Below are 19906 nucleotides of genomic sequence, written 5' to 3' on the forward strand. Positions count from 1 at the left end.
TTCTCTGATGATTAACGATGTTAAACATTTTTTCATGTACCAGTTGGCCATCTGTATATCTTCTTTGGCAAGGGTCTATTCCAGTCTTCTGCCCATTTTTAACCAGGTTGTTCAGGTATTTTTGGATATTGAGTTTTATGAGCTGTTTATATAGTTTGAATATTAACTCCTTATTAGTCATATCGTTTGCAATATTTTCTCCCAATCAGGAGGTTGTCTTTTCATTTTGTCGTTAGTTTCCTTTGCTGTGCAAAACTTTTAAGTTTAATTAGGTCCCATTTATTTTTGCTTTTGCTTCTTTTTTCTTAGGAGACAGATCCAAAAAATATTACTACAATTTATGTCAAAGAGTGTTCTGCCTATGATCTCCTCTTGGAGTTTTATGGTTTCAGGTCTTACATTTCTGTGTTTAATCCATTTCGGGTTTATTTTTGTATGTGGTATTAGGAAATGTTCTAATCTCATTCATTTACATGTAGCTGTCCAGTTTTCCCAGCCCCACTTATTGAAGAGTCTATCTTTTCTCTATTATGTATTCTTGCCTCCTTTGTCATAATTGACCATAAGTGCATGGGTTTATTTCTGTCTCTTTATTCTTTTCTACTGATCTATGTGCCTGTTTTTGTGCCAGTATCATGGTGTTTTGTTTTTATAAATTTATTTTATTTATTTATTTTTGGCTGTGCTGGGTCTCTGCCGCTGCACGCAGGCTCTCTCTGGCTGCAGCGAGCGGGGGCCACTCTTTGCTGTGGTGCATGGGCTTCTCATTGCGGTGGCTTGTCTTTGTTGCGGAGCATGGGCTCCAGGCATGCGGGCTTCAGTAGCTGTGGCGCGTGGGCTCTAGAGTGCAGGCTCAGCAGTTGTGGCACACACGGGCCCAGTTGCTCCACAGCATGTGGGATCCTCCCAGTCCAGGGCTCAAACCCGCATCCCCTGCACTGGCAGGCAGACTCCCAACCACTGCGCCACCAGGGAAGCCCTATCATGGTGTTTTGATTACTGTAGCTTTGTAGCATAATCTGAAGTCAGGGAATGTGAAACCTCCAGCTTTGTTCTCTTTTCTCAAGACTACTTTGGCAATTTCGGGTCTTTGTGGTTCCATGTGAATTTGAGGGTTATTTGTTCTAGTTCTGTGAAAAATGTCATGAGTATTTTGATAGGGAAAGAGATATTTTTTCATTTATCTGCTTGGTAGTAGCTAAAATGATTGTCAACATCCAGTACTGGTGAGGATATAAAGGGAAACAAATGTGTGCATACATTTTTGAAGAAACATACATTGACATATATTTTTTTGTAGAGGAATTTTTCCTGCAAAACACTTAGAACAGGGTCTAGCACAAAGAAACTACTATGTAAGGTTTTGCTCTCATTATCATCCTTATTTGATAATAACTGTTAAATTAAAAGTGTGCCTATTCCTTACCTAGAAAGTCTAGAAATTTCTCTTATTGTGAAACTTGTACAGATAGATACATAATTACATAGGTATACCTATATCAGTCACATAAGAGTGCTCAATGTGGCGTTTTTTATACTAAGGAAAAAATGGAAAAATCCTAGGTGCACATAAAGAAGGGATTACAATACTATACATCCCTATTAAAAAAGAGCTACTGCACATTTTAGTAACAAAGAATGATATCCAAATATATTATTAAGTAAAAATGTTTTTACTTATTATACAATGTGTGTGAGTGTGTATGAACCATTTCTGAAAACAAAATGTATATAGTTGTAGATGCATAGACGAACTTGGAAGAATTATACTAAAATGTAAGCATTATCTTTGGGAGTTTGGATTATAGGAACCTTTCACTTTCTGTGGTGCAAATTGTTATTTGAATTTTTACAATGAATTTGTTATTTTTCAGATAATGATTATTTATTGAGAAGACAATATAATGTAAAAACAATGTTAATATGAAACCACTCATAATCTCACCACCCTAATGCAACTATGTTAATTTCTGCATATTTTATATATATTTTTAATATTTATGTATCTATTTAGTTACACTGGGTCTTAGTTCTGGCAGGCAGGCTCCTTAGTTGCGGCTCACCAGCACCTTAGTTGCAGCACATGGGCTCCTTAGTTGTGACAGGAGGGCTCCTTAGTTGTGGCTCCAGGTCTCCTTACTTGCAACTTGCTGGCTCCTTAGTTGTGGTACATGGGCTCCTTAGTTGCAGCAGGCGGGCTCCTTAATTGCAGCTTACCACTTTGGTTTCAGTTTTTTAAAAAATTACAGACATTTATTTCCTTTCCAACACATTCTCTTCCTTTTCCTGTCTATCTATGCGCATGTCTGAATGTACTCTAAAGGACTTATATACTTTGCTATTCCTTGAAACAGTTTGTATGTGGTAGATTTTTCTAAATTTCTTTAATAACGATAGGTTTGTTCAGTTTCTATTTCTTCATTCAGTTTTGGTAATTCATATTTGTCTATTTCTTCATTCAGTTTTGGTAATTCATATTTGTCTTGAAAATTATTAGTTTAATTCACATTTTCAAAATACTAGCATAATTTGTCCATATAAATCTCTACAATGTCTGTAGTTATGGCACGTTTTTATTCCTAACACTGATTATTCATGCCCTTTCTCTCATTTTCTTAACCAATATTTCTAGAATTTGATACATTTCATTAGGCTTCAGTGAACCAGCTTTTGGTCTTGGTGAGACATAATAAATGTGGTGACTAAGAATGACATCTTCAGAGTCAGACTACTCTCATTCAAATCCCAGCTCCATCACTTATCAGCTGGGTGGCCTAGGGAAATTTACTTAACCTCTTATTCTCTCTATGTTTTCTCATTTTTAAAATAGAGATAATAATTAGGATTATTGAGAGGATTAAATGCAATAAATATATATAAAGTACCTAAAGCAATTCCTGGCACTAGGAAGTATTCAAATATTAGCTATTATTTTAATTTTTATTATTTTCTTTTTCCTTTTTTTACTCTTTCATTAATGTATGCTCTTTAAAAAAAATATTTCCTTCTTTGACTTGCTTTGAGTTTGCTGTGTTGTTCTTATAATTGGATGCTTAGTTCATCTATATTGAATTTATCTTTTGTATGCATTTAAGAGTATAAATAGCTTTCTAGGTATCACTGCATCTAGTAAATGACTAACACTTCCATGGTAGTTAAATTCTAAAAATTTTTGTAATTTCAGTTCTTAGACAATAAATCATTTATAAGAATGTTTTGTGGGTTTTCGGTCGGAGCGCAGGGAGAGGACTGGGGTTGGCAGCTTGAACATAGCCTGAAGGGGTTAGTGAACCACGGCTAGCCGGGAGGGAGTCCGGGGAAAAGTCTGCACCTGCCGTAGAGGCAAGAGACTTTTTCTTGCCTCTTTGTTTCCTGGTGTGCGAGGAGAGGGTTTTAAGAGCGCTGCTTAAAGGAACTCCAGAGACGGGCGCGAGCCGCGGCTAAAAGCGTGAACCCCAGAGACGGGCATGAGCCGCGGCTAAAAGCGCGGACCCCAGAGACGGGCGCGAGCCGCGGCTAAAACCGCGGACCCCAGGGACGGGCAGGAGACGCTAAGGCTGTTGCTGCCGCCGCCAAGGGGCGAGCACAGGTCACTATATACACCCCTCTTCTGGGGAGCCTGTGCAGCCCACCACTGCCAGGTGGTTTCTTCTCTGATTTGACCTCACTGAATCAGGAAGAAATAGAAAATGGGAACAGACCAATCACAAGCACTGAAATTGAAACTGTGATTAAAAATCTTCCAACAAACAAAAGCCCAGGACCAGATGGCTTCACAGGCGAATTCTATCAAACATTTAGAGAAGAGCTAACACCTATCCTTCTCAAACTCTTCCGAAGTATAGCAGAGGGAGGAACACTCCCAAATTCCTTCTACGCGGCCACCATCACCTTGATACCAAAACCAGACAAGGATGTCACTAAGAAAGAAAAGAAAACTACAGGCCAATATCACTGATGAACACAGATGCAAAATACTAGCAAACAGAATCCAATAGCACATTAAAAGGATCATACACCATGATCAAGTGGGGTTTATTCCAGGAATGCAAGGATTCTTCAATATACGCAAATCTATCAATGTGATAAACCATATTAACAAATTGAAGGAGAAAAACCATATGATCATCTCAATAGATGCAGAGAAAGCTTTTGACAAAATTCAACACTGATTTATGATTAAAAACCCTGCAGAAAGTAGGCATAATAAAGGCCATATATGGCAAGCCCACAGCCAACATCATCCTCAGTGAAAAACTGAAAGCATTTCCACTAAGATCAGGAACAAGACAAGGTTGCCCACTCTCACCACTCTTATTCAACATAGTTTTGGAAGTTTTAGCCACAGCAATCAGAGAAGAAAAGGAAAGAAAAGAAATCCAAATCGGAAAAGAAGAAGTAAAGCTGTCACTGTTTGCAGATGACATGATACTATACTTAGAGAATCCTAAAGATGCTACCAGAAAACTACTAGAGCTAATCAATGAATTTGGTAAAGTAGCAGGATACAAAATTAATGCACAGAAACCTCTGGCATTCCTATATACTAATGATGAAAAATCTGAAAGTGAAATCAAGAAAACACTCCCATTTACCATTGCAACAAAAAGAATAAAATATCTAGGAATAAACCTACCTAAGGAGACAAAAGACCTGTATGCAGAAAATTATAAGACACTGATGAAAGAAATTAAAGATGATACAAATAGATGGAGAGATATACCATGTTCTTGGATTGGAAGAATCAACATTGTGAAAATGACTCTACTACCCAAAGCAATCTACAGATTCAATGCAATCCCCATCAAACTACCACTGGCATTTTTCACAGAACTAGAACAAAAAATTTCGGAATTTGTATGGAAACACAAAAGACCCCGAATAGCCAAAGCAATCTTGAGAACGAAAAAAGGAGCTGGAGGAATCAGGCTCCCTGACTTCAGACTATACTACAAAGCTACAGTAATCAAGACAGTATGGTACTGGCACAAAAACAGAAAGAAAGCTCAATGGAACAGGATAGAAAGCCCAGAGATAAACCCATGCACATATGGTCACCTTATCTTTGATAAAGGTGGCAGGAATGTACAGTGGAGAAAGGACAGCCTCTTTGATAAGTGGTGCTGGGAAAACTGGACAGATACATGTAAAAGTATGGGATTAGATCACTCCCTAACACCATACACAAAAATAAGCTCAAAATGGATTAAAGATCTAAATGTAAGGCCAGAAACTATCAAATTCTTAGAGGAAAACATAGGCAGAACACTCTATGACATAAATCACAGCAAGATCCTTTCTGACCCACCTCCTAGAATGGAAATAAAAACAAAAATAAACAAATGGGACCTAATGAAACTTCAAAGCTTTTGCACAGCAAAGGAAACCATAAACAAGACCAAAAGACAACCCTCAGAATGGGAGAAAATATTTGCAAATGAAGCAACTGACAGAGGATTAGCCTCCAGAATTTACAAGCAGCTCATGCAGGTCAATAACAAAAAAACAAACAACCCAATCCAAAAATGGGCAGAAGACCTAAATAGACATTTCTCCAAAGAAGATATACAGACTGCCAACAAACACATGAAAGAATGCTCAACACCATTAATCATTAGAGAAATGCAAATCAAAACTACAATGAGATATCATCTCACACCAGTCAGAATGGCCATCATCAGAAAATCTAGAAACAATAAATGCTGGGGAGGGTGTGGAGAAAAGGGAACACTCTTGCACTGCTGGTGGGAATGTGAATTGGTTCAGCCACTATGGAGAACAGTATGGAGGTTCCTTAAAAAACTACAAATAGAACTACCATATGACCCAGCAATCCCACTACTGGGCATATACCCTGAGAAAACCAAAATCCAAAAAGAGTCATGTACCAAAATGTTCATTGCAGCTCTATTTGCAATAGCCCGGAGATGGAAACAACCTAAGTGCCCATCATCGGATGAATGGTTAAAGAAGATGTGGCACATATATACAATGGAATATTACTCAGCCATAAAAAGAAACAAAATTGAGCTATTTGTAATGAGGTGGATAGACCTAGAGTCTGTCATACAGAGTGAAGTAGGTCAGAAAGAAAAAGACAAATACCATATGCTAACACATATATATGGAATTTAAGAAGAAAAAAAAAATGTCATGAAGAACCCAGGAGTTAGACAGGAATAAAGACACAGACCTACTGGAGAACGGACTTGAGGATACGGGGAGGGGTAAGGGTGAGCTGTGACAGGGCGAGAGAGAGTCATGGACATATACACACTAACAAACGTAAGGTAGATAGCTAGTGGGAAGCAGCCGCATGGCACAGGGATATCGGCTCAGTGCTTTGTGACCGCCTGGAGGGGTGGAATAGGGAGGGTGGGAGGGAGGGAGACGCCAGAGGGAAGAGATATGTATATGTATAACTGATTCACTTTGTTATAAAGCAGAAACTAACACACCATTGTAAAGCAATTATACCCCAATAAAGATGTTAAAAAATATATATAGAAAAAAACAAAAAACGGAAGACTTGTCTTTAGCTTATTTTCCCTGCTTGCTTGCACTTTAATAAGTTGATAAATGACATTTAAACTCAATAATTATGATTAGTTCTGTCCCACAATTTTTAACAGCACTGGTGATTGTGTGCGCCTGCATGTGCGCACCTTTACAACCAGTAAAATAAAGTTCTTGATCAAAAAAAAAAAAAAAAGAATGTTTTGTGGTTTCCAAATATATGGAATTTAAGGAAAATCTTGGGCAGGCTTAATACAATGACAACATATTTTCTGCTCTTTCTCCAATTTGTGTAGGGCTCAGTAGGGAAAGTTCATTGCTGTTCTAGGAACAGCTGGTGTCAGCTGGACTGACTTGGGGTCTAGCAGCTGGAATCATTTGAAGACTCACTTATTCACACCTGCCAGTTGTTGCTGGCTTTTGGCTGAGACTTCAGGGGTTGTCAGCTGGAAAAGCTACACATTTCCTTTCCAGGTGGTCTGGGCTTCCTCACAACATAGTGGCTGGGTTCCAAGAATAAGTGTCGAGAAAGGCAGAGTGGAAGGGAGAAAGGATACAGAGGAGTGAGGTCAAAACTTTATCTTTTTAATTACACAGGCTCAGAAATCATGTAGGATCACTTGTGCGGGTGTGTTTCTATGTGTATGTGACACAAAATTTTCATGTATTTAAAGTAAAGTTTGCTAGGTTTTGACATATGTGTACATCCTAAAATTACAACCGCAACCACAATCAGGGTAATGAACATATTTATTACTCTAAAAAGTTTCCTCCTCCTCCTTTGTAATCCCTCTCTCCCACTCCTTCCCACCCCATCCATTCCCAGGTAACTACTGATCTGCTTTATGTCATTATCATTAGTTTGCTTTTTCTAGAAATTTGTATCAGTGGAATCATATAGTATGTCCTCTTTTTTGCATAGATTTTTGCACTAAACATAATTATTTTGAGAATCATCCATTATTGAAGGTTGTATCAATAGCTCATTCCTTTTTATTGCTGAGCAGTAATCTACTTTATGGATATACAGGAATTTGTTTATCTGCTCAACCTGAAGATGGACATTTGGGTTGTTTCCAGTTTTTGGCTTTTACAAATAAAGCTGCTATGAACATAACATACAAGTCTTTGAAAAGACAAATGTTTTCTTTTCTCCATAGTAAATGTGTAGGAGTGAAATAGCTGGATTGTATGATAGGTATGTATTTAAATTTTTAAGCAACTGCCAAAATGTTTTCCAAAGTGGTTGTACTATTTTACATTCCTACCAGCAGTGTACATCTATGTGAATGCTTGTATCAGTTTTAATGGGGTGTATAGTGGTATCTTATTGTGGCTTAATTTTTTTAAAAAAATAAATTTTAAAAAATTTATTTTATTGAAGTATAGTTGATTTACAATGTTGTTTTAGTTTCTGGTATACAGCAAAGCGATTCAGCAGAAAAACCTGAGTGAACTTTTTGGCCAACCCAATGTGTATACTAGTTTGCATCTGGTAATCCCGAACTCCCAACCCATCCCTCTCCACCACCTCTCCCCCTTGGCAACCACAAGTCTGTTCTCTGTGTATATGAGTCTGTTTTTGTTTCATAGATAAGTTCATTTGTGTCATGTTTTAGATTACACATATAAGTAATACCATATGGTATTTGTCTTTCTCTTTCTGACTTACCTCACTTACTATGATAATCTCTAGGTCCATCCATGTTGCTGCAAATGGCATTATTTCATTCTTTTTCATAGCTGAGTAGTATTCCATTGTGTGTATATGTGTGTGTGTGTTTGTGTGTGTGTGTATACACACCACATCTTTTTTATCCATTCATCTATCAATAGACATTTAGGTGTTTCCATGCCTTGGCTATTGTAAATAGTGCTGCTGTGAACATAGGGGTGCTCGTATCTTTTTGAATTATGGTTTTGTCCAGATATATGCCCAGGAGTGGGATTGTTGGATCATATTCATTGTCACTTTAGTTTGCATTTCCTTAATGACTAATGATGTTAAGTATCTTTTCATGTCCTTATTTGCCATCATTATATTTTGTTCAGGCACAATGTCTATTCAAATCTTTTTACCCATTTAAAAAATTGGATTATTTATTTTCTTATTAGACTTTTAGGATTTCTTTATATATTTTGAATACAAGTTCTTCATCATATACATGCCTTGCAAATATTTTCTCCCAGTCTGTGGATTGTATTTTTTCATTCTCTTAACAATGTAATTTGAAGAGCCAAAGATTTTAATTTTGAATACATGCATTTTATCCATTTTTTTCTGGATTCTCCTTTTGGTGTCATATTGAAATTTTTTGTCTAAACCAAGATCATAGTAACAAAGGTTTTCTTTCATGTTTTCTTTTAGAAGTTTTATAGTTTTACATTTCGGCCCATGCTTCATTTTGAGTCAATTTTTGTATATGCTACATGGTATGTATCAAAGGTTTTTTTTTTGCATATGGATATTGAATTATTCCAGCACCATTTGTTGAAAAGACTGTCTTTCATCATATATTTGCACCTTTGTAAAAAAAAGAATCAGTTGTCCATATTGTGTGTGTCTATTTCTGGACTCTTTATTCTGATATGTTGATCTATTTGTTTATCTTTATGGCAACATCATATTGTCTTGATAATTGTAGCTTTATAATAAGTCTTGAAACCAGGAAATTTTAGTCCTACAACTTTGTTCTTCTCTTACAAAGTTGTTTTGCGTATTCTAGGACTCTTCCATTTTCACGTGAATTTTAGAATTAGCTTCTCAATTTCTGTTGAAATTATTATTGGGATTGCACTGAATCCATAGATCAATTTGGGTAAAATTGGCATCTTAACAATATTGAGTCTTCTCAATATTGAGACCCATGAACACAGTATCTCTCTCCATTTATTTAGATCTTTAATTTCTCTCAGAAATGCTTTATGGTTTTCAACATACAGGTCCTTCAAATATTTTGTCAGAATTATCTATAATTATTTAATTTTTTAATAATTATTTAATTTTCGGAAGCTATTATAAATGCTCTTGTTTATATGATTTTAACTTCTAATTGCTCATTGCTAGTACATAGAAATAAAACCGATTTTTGTATATTGTCCCTGTGTATTTAACCTTGCTAAACTCACTGTTCTAGAGCTTTTTTGTAGATACCATCAGCTTTTCTACATAGACAATCACGTTATCTGTAAATAATGACAATTTCACCTCTTCCTTTCCAATCTGGATGGCTTTTATTTCTTTTTCATGACTTACTGCACCAATTAGAACCTTCAATACAACATTGACTAGAGGTGGTCAAAGTGGAAACCTCTTGTTTCTGATGCTGGAGGGAAAATATTCAGTCCCTTACAATTATGTATGATTTCAGCTGTAAGCTTTTCCTAGATGTCCTTCATAAGGTTAACTTATATTTCTATTTTGCTGAGTTTTTATCAAGAATCACTGCTGAAATTTCTGCTGTTTTGAGATGGCTTTTATTTTTCAGTTTTTAATATAGTGAATTATATGGATTGATTTTTGAAAGTTTGTATTCCTTGGAAAACCCCACTTAATCATGATATATTGTCCTTTTAATATAGGACATTTCTTAACCTCAGCAATAGTGGCACTTGGAGTTGGATGGTTCTTTGTCAGGGGCTGTCTTATGCATTGTAGGATGTTTAGCAGCATCTCTAGCTTCTACCCACTAGATACTAGTATCACCATTCCCCAACAGTTGTGACAACCAAAAATGTCTCCAGATTGCCAGATGTCTCCCTGGGTGACAAAATCATAGCTGGTTGAAAACCACTGTTATATATTATTAAATTTTATTTGGTAAAATTTTCTTTAAAAATTTTGTGTCTGTTCATAAGGGATATTTTTTTTCTGGTAATGTATTTGTTGGATTTTGTATCAGTAATTCTGGCCCTAAGGAATGAATTGGAAAGTATTTCTTCCTTTTTAATTATACAGAAGCATTTGTCTCAAACTGACATTATTTCTTCCTTAAATAACTGGTAGAATTCACTAGTGAAGTCATCTGTCACTAGAGATCTGTGTGTAGGGTGTGGGGAGGGTTTTAACTACAACTCATTTTTTTTTAGAAGATTTATGGATATTCTAGTTATCTGTTTCTTCTTGAGTGAAATTTAGTAGTTTGTGCCTTTCAAGGAATTGATCCATTTCATCTAATTTATTGAGTTTGTGGACATAAAGTAGTTCACAGTGTTCCTTTCTATTCATTTAATGCTGTAAGGTCTGTAGTGCTGTCACCTCTTTCACTCTGGATATTACTAATTTATATCTAGTATCTTTTTTTCTTGATAAACCTGGTTGAGTTTGATCAACATTATTTATCTCAAGCAGTCAATTTATGTTTCATTTATTTTCACTTTTTTTTCTGTTGTCTTTCTTGTTTTGTGCTTTTGCTGTTTTTTTCCTTCTGCTTACTTTAGTTTTAATTTGCTCTTCTTTCTCTAACTCCTTAAGGTACAGCTTAGTTCATTTAATTGAGACCTCCTTTTTCCCCCCAGTATAATCATTTAATGTTTCAAATTTCTCTCCAAGCTGTGCTTTAGTTGTATTCCACAGATTTTGATAAGCTGTGTTTTTATTTTCATTCAATTAGACGTATTTTCTGAAATCTTTTTGATTTCGTATTTGACCCATGGGTTTCTTAGAAGTGTGTTTAGTTCTCAACTACTTGAATATTATCTAGGTTCCATTTATAAATTTTAAATTATTTTGTTTTGATAGAGAACATATTCTGTGTAAGATCAGTCTCTTAAAATGTATTGTGGAACAAGATGACATAGACTTATCTATTTCTGCTTCTCCTCACTAAGTAAAACTATAAACCCTGGAAATGATGCAAAAGACAATCAAAGGAGAAATTTGAAAGATGGAAAGAGGAAGGTAATCTGGTTAGGGGCCCAAGGAAGCACTAGAAGAACAGTATATTCAGGGCATCTTGTAACCTCCTCCTTCAGAAGATGACAATTCAGGCCCAGCATGTCCTGACTCCAGCTTAGTTACAGAAGGCGTCTCAGATAGCTTATTCTTCTCCCAGATTGAAAGGGCTATCCAACAACAGCAGGCTAGTCAAGACAAGTGTTTCTACCACAGTACACAAACACACACACACAAAATGGCAACTATGTGAGATTATGTGTTAATTAACTTGATTATGGTAATCATTTCACAATGTATATGTATATCAAAGCATCATGTTGTACACTTTTTATATGTGCAAGTTTTTTGCCAATTATACCTCAGTAAAGCTGAAAAAATTCATCTCTATGTATTGTGTTGCATTACATGTACTGGGGAAATAAGAAAAGAATTGGAGGACGGTTTCTAACAAAACAGATTTCAATTTTTACAATTTAAAACGTTCACATTCTTTTTTGTATTTTATTTGAGTTACATGGGTAATTAAGTATAGTGGCATAAGTAAATATAGTATTTAAGTTTAGATATTGCCTATGTCTTTTACTTTTCATAATCCCAACATTGAATATAGCTCAGCTTGATAGCAGAGGAGCTTTTTATTTTACTTTTTGGGGTGCCTGAGAACTATGTGTATATGTTGTCCAGACATAGGACAGGGAGAAAGAAAGACTACCAGAGAAGAGCTGGGAAAGAAAGGTTTGGGTTCAGGGATGCAATTTTTGCTAGAAAAGTTGACTTTTAAAAAAGATTAATTAATTAATTTATTTATTTTGGCTGCATTGGGTCTTTGCTGCTCCACGCAGGCTTTCTCTAGTTGGGGCGGGCAGGGGCTACTCTTCGTTGCAGTGCACAGGCTGCTCATTGCGGTGGCTTCTCTTGTTGTGGTGCACAGACTTCAGTAGTTGTGGCACGTGGGCTCAGTAGTTGTGACTTGCAGCATCTAGAGAGCAGGCTTAGTAGTTGGGGCGCACGGGCTTAGTTGCTCCACGGCATGTGGGATCTTCCGGGACCAGGGCTTGAACCCATGTCCCCTGCATTGGCAGGTGGATTCTTAACCATTGCACCACCAGGGAAGTCCTGACATTTTTTTTTAAACTCTTGGTTGGTTAGTAACAAAAACCACACTCAAGCTCTAACAGTAAGTGAGTTGGTGTCAAAATCTAAAATGCCAGTTTCCAAGCAGAATTTTAAAACATATATGGTCACAAGAAAGTGTTAGGAGTGATTATTCCTGGAGAGTAGGATTAAAGGAACTTGAAGAGGGGGTAAGAAGAGGGATTTTACTTTTCATTTTCTACTAGTAGAGGAGCTTTTTAAATAAAATGCTTTAAATCTGTAAATGTACGTTTAGTCTTATTTATTCCCCATCAAGTTTGTTAGAAACTGATACATTCAAATTTTATTATATTTATTTAATATTTATAGTTAATATTTATTTACGCTATTAACTTCTGTTTTATTTTCAGAACTGAAGGCAGAAGCTAGTCTAATGGACCAGATGAGTAGTTGTGATAGTTCATCAGATTCCAAAAGTTCATCATCTTCAAGCAGTAAGGATAGTTCTAGTGATTCAGAAGATGAAGAGTGCAGATCCTCTCCTTCTGATCCAGGGAATTATGTCTCAGAACATCCTACCATGTCTACCATGCCACAGTGCAGGATTCCTGACATAGTGGCTGGTCATAATAAACTTCATGACAGCAATGGCCTCCTGATGAATACTTTAAGTAAGTATACATAAGCACGCGTAATTGGAAAAGTAAGAATTTACAGTGGAGCCATACTGATTATGGTCTAAAATTTGCATACAGAGAAAGACTTCTTTTTTATTCATTTGACAGTATTACCCATTACCTTCTTTTTTTTAATTTAATTTTTATACAGTAGGTTCTTATTAGTTATCTGTTTTTTCCATATCTGTATATATGTCAATCCCAATCTCCCAATTCATCCCACCAGCACCACCCCGCCCCACTTCCTCCCCTCAGTGTCCATATGTTTGTTCTCTAAATCTGTGTCTATTTCTGCCTTGCAAACCGGTTCATCTGTACCATTTTTCTAGATTCCACATATATGCATTAATATACGATATTTGTTTTTCTCTTTCTGGCTTACTGCACTCTGTATGACAATCTCTAGTTCCATCCACATCTCTACAAATGACCCAGTTTCGTTCCTTTTTATGGCTGAGTAATATTCTATTGTATATATGTACCACATCTTCTTTATCCATTCATCTGTCAGTGGGCATTTAGGTTGCTTCCATGACCTGGCTATTGTAAATAGTGCTGCAATGAACATTGGGGTACATATGTCTTTTTGAATTATGGTTTTCTCTGGGTATATGCCCAGTAGTGGGATTGCTGGATCATATGGTTATTCTATTTTTAGTTTTTTAAGGAACCTCCATACTGTTCTCCATAGTGGCTGTATCAATTTACATTCCCACCAACAGTGCAAGAGGGTTCCCTTTTCTCCACACCCTATCCAGCATTTGCTGTTTGTAGATTTTCTGATGATGCCCATTCTAACTGGTGTGAGGTGATACCTCATTGTAGTTTTGATTTGCATTTCTCTGATAGTTAGTGATGTTGAGCAGCTTTTCATGTGCCTCTTGGCCATCTGTATGTCTTCTTTGGAGAAATGTCTATTTAGGTCTTCTGCACATTTTTTTGATTGGGTTGTTTGTTTTTTTAATATTGAGCTGCATGAGCTGTTTATGTATTTTGGAGATTAATCCTTTGTCTGTTGATTCGTTTGCAAATATTTTCTCCCGTTCTGAGGGTTGTCTTTTCGTTTTGTTTATAGTTTCCTTTGCTGTGCAAAAGCTTTTAAGTTTCATTAGGTCCCATGTGTTTATTTTTCTTTTTATTTCCATTACTCTAGGAGGTGGGTCAAAAAAGGTCTTGCTGTGATTTATATCAAAGAGTGTTCTGCCTATGTTTTCCTCTAAGAGTTTTATAGTGTCCAGTCTTACATTTAGGTCTTTAATCCATTTTGAGTTTATTTTTGTGTATGGTATTAGGGAGTGTTCTAATTTCATTCTTTTACATGCAGCTGCCCAGTTTTCCCAGCACCACTTATTGAAGAGACTGTCTTTTCTCTATTGTATATCCTTGCCTCCTTTGTCATAGATTAGTTGACCATAGGTGCATGGGTTTATCTCTGGGCTTTCTATCCTGTTCCATTGATCTATATTCCTGTTTTTGTGCCAGTACCATATTGTCTTGATTACTGTAGCTTTGTAGTATAGTCTGAAGTCAGGGAGTCTGATTCCTCCAGCTCTGTTTTTTTCCCTCAAGACTGCTTTGGCTATTTGGGGTCTTTTGTGTCTCCATACAGATTTTAAGATTTTTTGTTCTAGTTCTGTAAAGAATGCCACTGGTAATTTGATAGGGATTGCACTGAATCTGTAGATTGCTTTGGGTAGTATAGTCATTTTCATAATATTGATTCTTCTAATCCAAGAATATGGTATATCTCTCCATCTGCTTGTGTCATCTTTGATTGCTTTCATCAGTGTTTTATAGTTTTCTGCGTACAGGTCTTTTACCCCCTTAGGTAGGTTTATTCCTATGTATTTTATTCTTTTTGATGCAGTGGTAAATGGGAGTGTTTCCTTAATTTCTCTTTCAGCTTTTTCATCATTAGTGTATAGGAATGCCAGAGATTTCTGTGCATTAATTTTGTATCCTGCAACTTTACCAAATTCATTGATTAGTTCTAGTAGTTTTCTGGTGGCATCTTTAAGATTCTCTATGTATAGTATCATGTCATCTGCAAACAGTGACAGTTTTACTTCTTCTTTTCCAATTTGTGTTCCTTTTATTTCTTTTTCTTCTCTGATTGCAGTGGGTAGGACTTGCAAAACTATGTTGAATAATAGTGGTGAGAGTGAACATCCTTGTCTTGTTCCTATCTGAGAGGAAATGCTTTCAGTTTTTTCACCATTGAGAATGATGTTTGCTGTGGGTTTGTTGTCTGTGGCCTTTATTATGTTGAGGTACGTTCCCTCTGTGCCCACTTTCTGGAGAGTTTTTATCATAAATGGGTGTTGAATTTTGTCAAAAGCTTTTTCTGCATCTATTGAGATGATCATATGGTTTTTATTCTTCAATTTGTTAATATGGTGTATCACATTGATTGATTTGCATATATTGAAGAATCCTTGCATCCCTGGGATAAACCACACTTGATCATGGTGTATGATCCTTTTAATGTGTTGTTGGATTCTGTTTGCTAGTATTTTGTTGAGGATTATTGCGTCTATATTCATCAGTGATATTGGTCTGTAATTTTCTTTTTTTGTAGTATCTTTGCCTGTTTTTGGTGTCAGGGTGATGGTGGCCTTGTAGAATGAATTTGGGAGTGTTCCTTCCTCTGCAATTTTTTTGGAAGTTTGAGAAGGATGGGTGTTAGCTCTTCTCTAAATGTTTGATAGAATTCACCTGTGAAGCCATCTGGTCCTGGACTATCGTCTGTTGGAAGATTTTTAATCACAGTTTCAATTTCATTACTTGTGATTGGTCTGTTCATAGTTTCTGTTTCTTCCTAGTTCAGTCTAGGAAGGTTATACCTTTCTAGGAATTTGTCCATTTCTTCCAGGTTGTCCATTTTATTGGCATAGAGTTGCTTGTAGTAGTCTCTCATAATGCTTTGTATTTCTGTGGTGTCCATTGTAACTTCTCCTTTTTCATTTCTAATTATATTGATTTCAGTCCTCTCCCTCTTTTTCTTGATGAGTCTGGCTAAAGGTTTATCAGTTTTGTTTATCTTTTCAAAAACCAGCTTTTAGTTTCATTGAACCTTGCTATTGTTTTCTTTGTTTCTATTTCATTTATTTCTGCTCTGATCTTTATGATTTCTTTCCTTTTACTAACTTTGGGTTTTGTTTGTTCTTCTTTCTCTAATTCCTTTAAGTGTAAGGTTAGATTGTTTATTTGAGGTTTTTCTTGTTTCTTGAGGTAGGATTGTATTGCTATAAACTTCCCTCTTAGAACTGCTTTTGCTGCATCCCATAGGTTTTAGATCATCGTGTTTTCGTTGTTATTTGTCTCTAGATATGTTTTGATTTCCTCTTTGATTTTTTTTTTTTTTTTTTTTTTTGCGGGACGGGGGCCTCTCACTGCTGTGGCCTCCTCCGCCGCGGAGCACAGGCTCCGGACGCGCAGGCCCAGTGGCCATGGCCCACGGGCCCAGCCGCCCCACAGCATGCGGGATCCTCCCGGACTGGGGCACGAACCCGCGTCCCCCGCATCGGTAGGCAGACTCTCAACCATTGCGCCACCAGGGAAGCCCTCCTCTTTGATTTCTTCAGTGATCTGTTGGTTATTTAGTAACGTATTGTTTAGTCTCCATGAGTTTGTGCTTTTTACATTTTTTTCCCTGTGATTGATTTCTAATCTCATAGCATTGTGGTCAGAGAAGGTGCTTTGTTATAATTTCAATTTTCTTAAATTTACTGAGGCTTGACTTTTGACCCAAGATGTGATCTATCCTGGAGAATGTTCCATGCGCACTTGAGAAGAAAGTGTAATCTGCTGTTTTTGGATGGAATGTCCTATAAATATCAATTAAATCTATCTGGTCTATTGTGTCATAAAGCTTGTGTTTCCTTATTAATTTTCTGTCTGGAGGATCTGTCCATTGGTGTAAGTGAGGTGTTAAAGTCCCCCACTATTATTGTGTTATTGTCGATTTCCTCTTTTATAGCCGTTAGCAGTTGCCATATGTATTGAGGTGCTCCTATGTTGGGTGTATATATATTTATAATTGTTATATCTTCTTCTTGGATTAATCCCTTGATCATTATGTAGTGTCCTTCCTTGTCTCTTGTAACATTGTTTATTTTAAAGTCTATTTTATCTGATATGAGTATTGCTACTACACCTTTCTTTTGATTTCCATTTGCATGGAATATCTTTTTCCATCCCCTCACTTTCAGTCTGTATGTGTCCCTAGGTCTGAAGTGTGTCTCTTGTAGACAGTATATATACAGGTCTTGTTTTCGTATCCATTCAGCAAGCCTATGTCTTTTGGTTGGAGCATTTAATCCATTCACGTTTAAGGTAATTATCGATATGTATGTTCCTATTACCATTTTCTTCATGGTTATGGGCTTGTTTTTGTACATCCTTTTCTTGTGTTTCCCACTTAGAAAAGTTCCTTTAGCATTTGTTGTAGAGCTGGTTTGGTGGTGCTGAATTCTGTTAGTGTTTGCTTGTCTGTAAACCTTTTGATTTCTGTGTCGAATCTGAATGAGATCCTTGCCTGGTAAAGTAATCTTGGTTGTAGGTTCTTTCCTTTCATACTTTAAATATATCATGCCACTCCCTTCTAGCTAGTAGAGTTTCTGCTGAGAAGTCACTTGTTAACCTTATGGGAGTTCCCTTGTATGTTATTGTAGTTTTTCCCTTGTTGCTTTCAATAATTTTTCTTTGTCTTTAATTTTTGTCATTTTTATTACTCTGTGTCTCGGTGTGTTTCTCCTTGGATTTATCCTGCCTGGGACTCTCTGCACTTCCTGGACTTGGGTTGCTATTTCCTTTCCCATGTTAGGGAATTTTTCAACTATAATCTCTTCAGATATTTTCTTGAGTTCCTTCTCTCTCGTCTCCTTCTGGGACCACTATAATGTGAATGTTGTTGCATTTAATGTTGTCCCAGAAGTCTCTTAGGCTGTCTTCATTTCTTTTCATTCTTTTTTCTTTATTTTGTTCCACAGCTGTGAATTCCACCATTTTGTCTTCCAGGTCACTTATCCATTCTTCTGCCTCAGTTATTCTGCTATTGATTCCTTCTAGTGGATTTTTCATTTCAGTTATAGTATTGTTCATCTCTGTTTATTTGTTCTTTAATTTTTCTAGGTGCTTGTTCTTTAATTCTTCTAGGTCTTTGTTAAACATTTCTTGCATCTTCTTGATCTTTGCCTCCATTCTTTTTCCAAGGTCCTGGATCATCTTCAGTATCATTATTCTGAATTCTTTTCCTGGAAGGTTGCCTATCTCCATTTTATTTAGTTGTTTTTCTGGGGTTTTATCTTGTTCCTTTATCTGGTAAATAGTCCTCTTCGTTTTCATTTTGTCTATCTTTCTGTGAATGTGGTTTTCGTTCCACAGGCTGCAGAATTGTAGTTCTTCTTGCTTCTCCTCTCTGCCATCTCAACCATTACCTTCTTATTGAATTATTCATTTCCTTTTGACTCTGTAACATAACGTCCTATTGGCTTTTCTCGAAACTTTGTAGATACTTTTCTGACTCTTCTTTGCTAGTTTATAATCTTTTACTCAGTCATTAGGGCTGGGGTTCTGCAAGGCTTAATTCTAGGTCCTTTTTTTGTTTTATTCTATATTCTTTCCACAGATAATCTCCATATTTCTGTTGCAGTCAATACTTATATATAGATAACTTGTAAAATTGCATCTCTGACCCACACCTCTGAGCTCTAGACACATAAGTCCAACACATCACGTATTAAAAGGCATTTCAAATTCACCTTGTCCAAAACCAATTTATAATCTTTCACTATGTTTCTTCCTAGTGAAAGGCAGGAGTCATCTAATTATGCAAACCAGAAGTGATTGTATTCTAGGGTTGAGTTTCTCTCCCTCTTTACAGTATAGTCAATCCTTCACCTTCACCAAGTCCTGTTTATATTACCTCCTTAATCTCAAATTCATCTACTTTTCTGCATCTCCACCACTGTCACTCTAGTTAAACTTACCATTATTTCTTGCTTTAACAATGCAATGACTTCCTAACTGGTTCACCACTTATCTACTCAAACCCATTTTTGATCTACTAAGTACATTGCGGCCATATTGATCTTTTCATAATTCAAGTATTATTTGTCTCTCCTACTTTAACTTTACAATAGGTTATAATTTCTTTTAGGATAGAGACAAAACATTTTAACATAAGAGTCCTGCCCTTTCTGTTCTAGCAACATTTTCCTTCTTTTTGTCACCATACTCAAATACTTTTGCCTACCTCAGGGACTCTACCCATACTGTCCATTCAGTTAGAAATAGTTCTTTCTTTTCATGTAGTTAACTTTTTCTCCTTTAGATGGTAGTTTTATATATACTTTATCAAGAAAGCCTTTCTTGACCTTTCTGAAAAGATCAAATCCCCCTTGTTATAGACCTTCAGAGCAATATCTTCTTTATATCAATTATCATTTATAAATTTATATTTCTTTCATTTGTTCTCTTCTAAAGTATAAGCTCCAGGAGAGCAGTGATCTTGCTTATTTTGTTATCACTGAATACTAGCACCTGACACGGTTCCTGATACATAGTAGATGCTCAGTAAATTCTTTTTAATAAAGGCACGCAGGTTGATACTCTCTGGGGGAGAATGGGACTTTCTGTATATTTAAAACTAATCTCACTGTATTAATTTTAATGGTAAAGTAAATATCTAGGAAAGACCGACTTGCTCTAACTCAAAAAC

At 36.3% G+C, this 19906-nt stretch overlaps 1 protein-coding gene across 2 annotated transcripts in view; it reads left to right on the forward strand.

The window, feature by feature from the left end:
- Positions 1-19906, forward strand: part of EAF2 (ELL associated factor 2) — a 58058-nt gene that overhangs the window by 24501 nt on the left and 13651 nt on the right. For both annotated transcript variants that reach the window (XM_089909990.1, XM_022566462.3), the window contains exon 5: positions 12919-13179. In XM_089909990.1, the coding sequence (XP_089766116.1) occupies positions 12919-13179 (261 nt within the window). The remainder of the gene's footprint in view (positions 1-12918; positions 13180-19906) is intronic.

The sequence above is a fragment of the Delphinapterus leucas genome, chromosome 4 (assembly GCF_059928025.1).
Source record: "Delphinapterus leucas isolate spDelLeu-1000000601 "Yukka" chromosome 4, BTC_Dleu_Yukka2, whole genome shotgun sequence".
Lineage (NCBI taxonomy): Eukaryota > Metazoa > Chordata > Mammalia > Artiodactyla > Monodontidae > Delphinapterus > Delphinapterus leucas.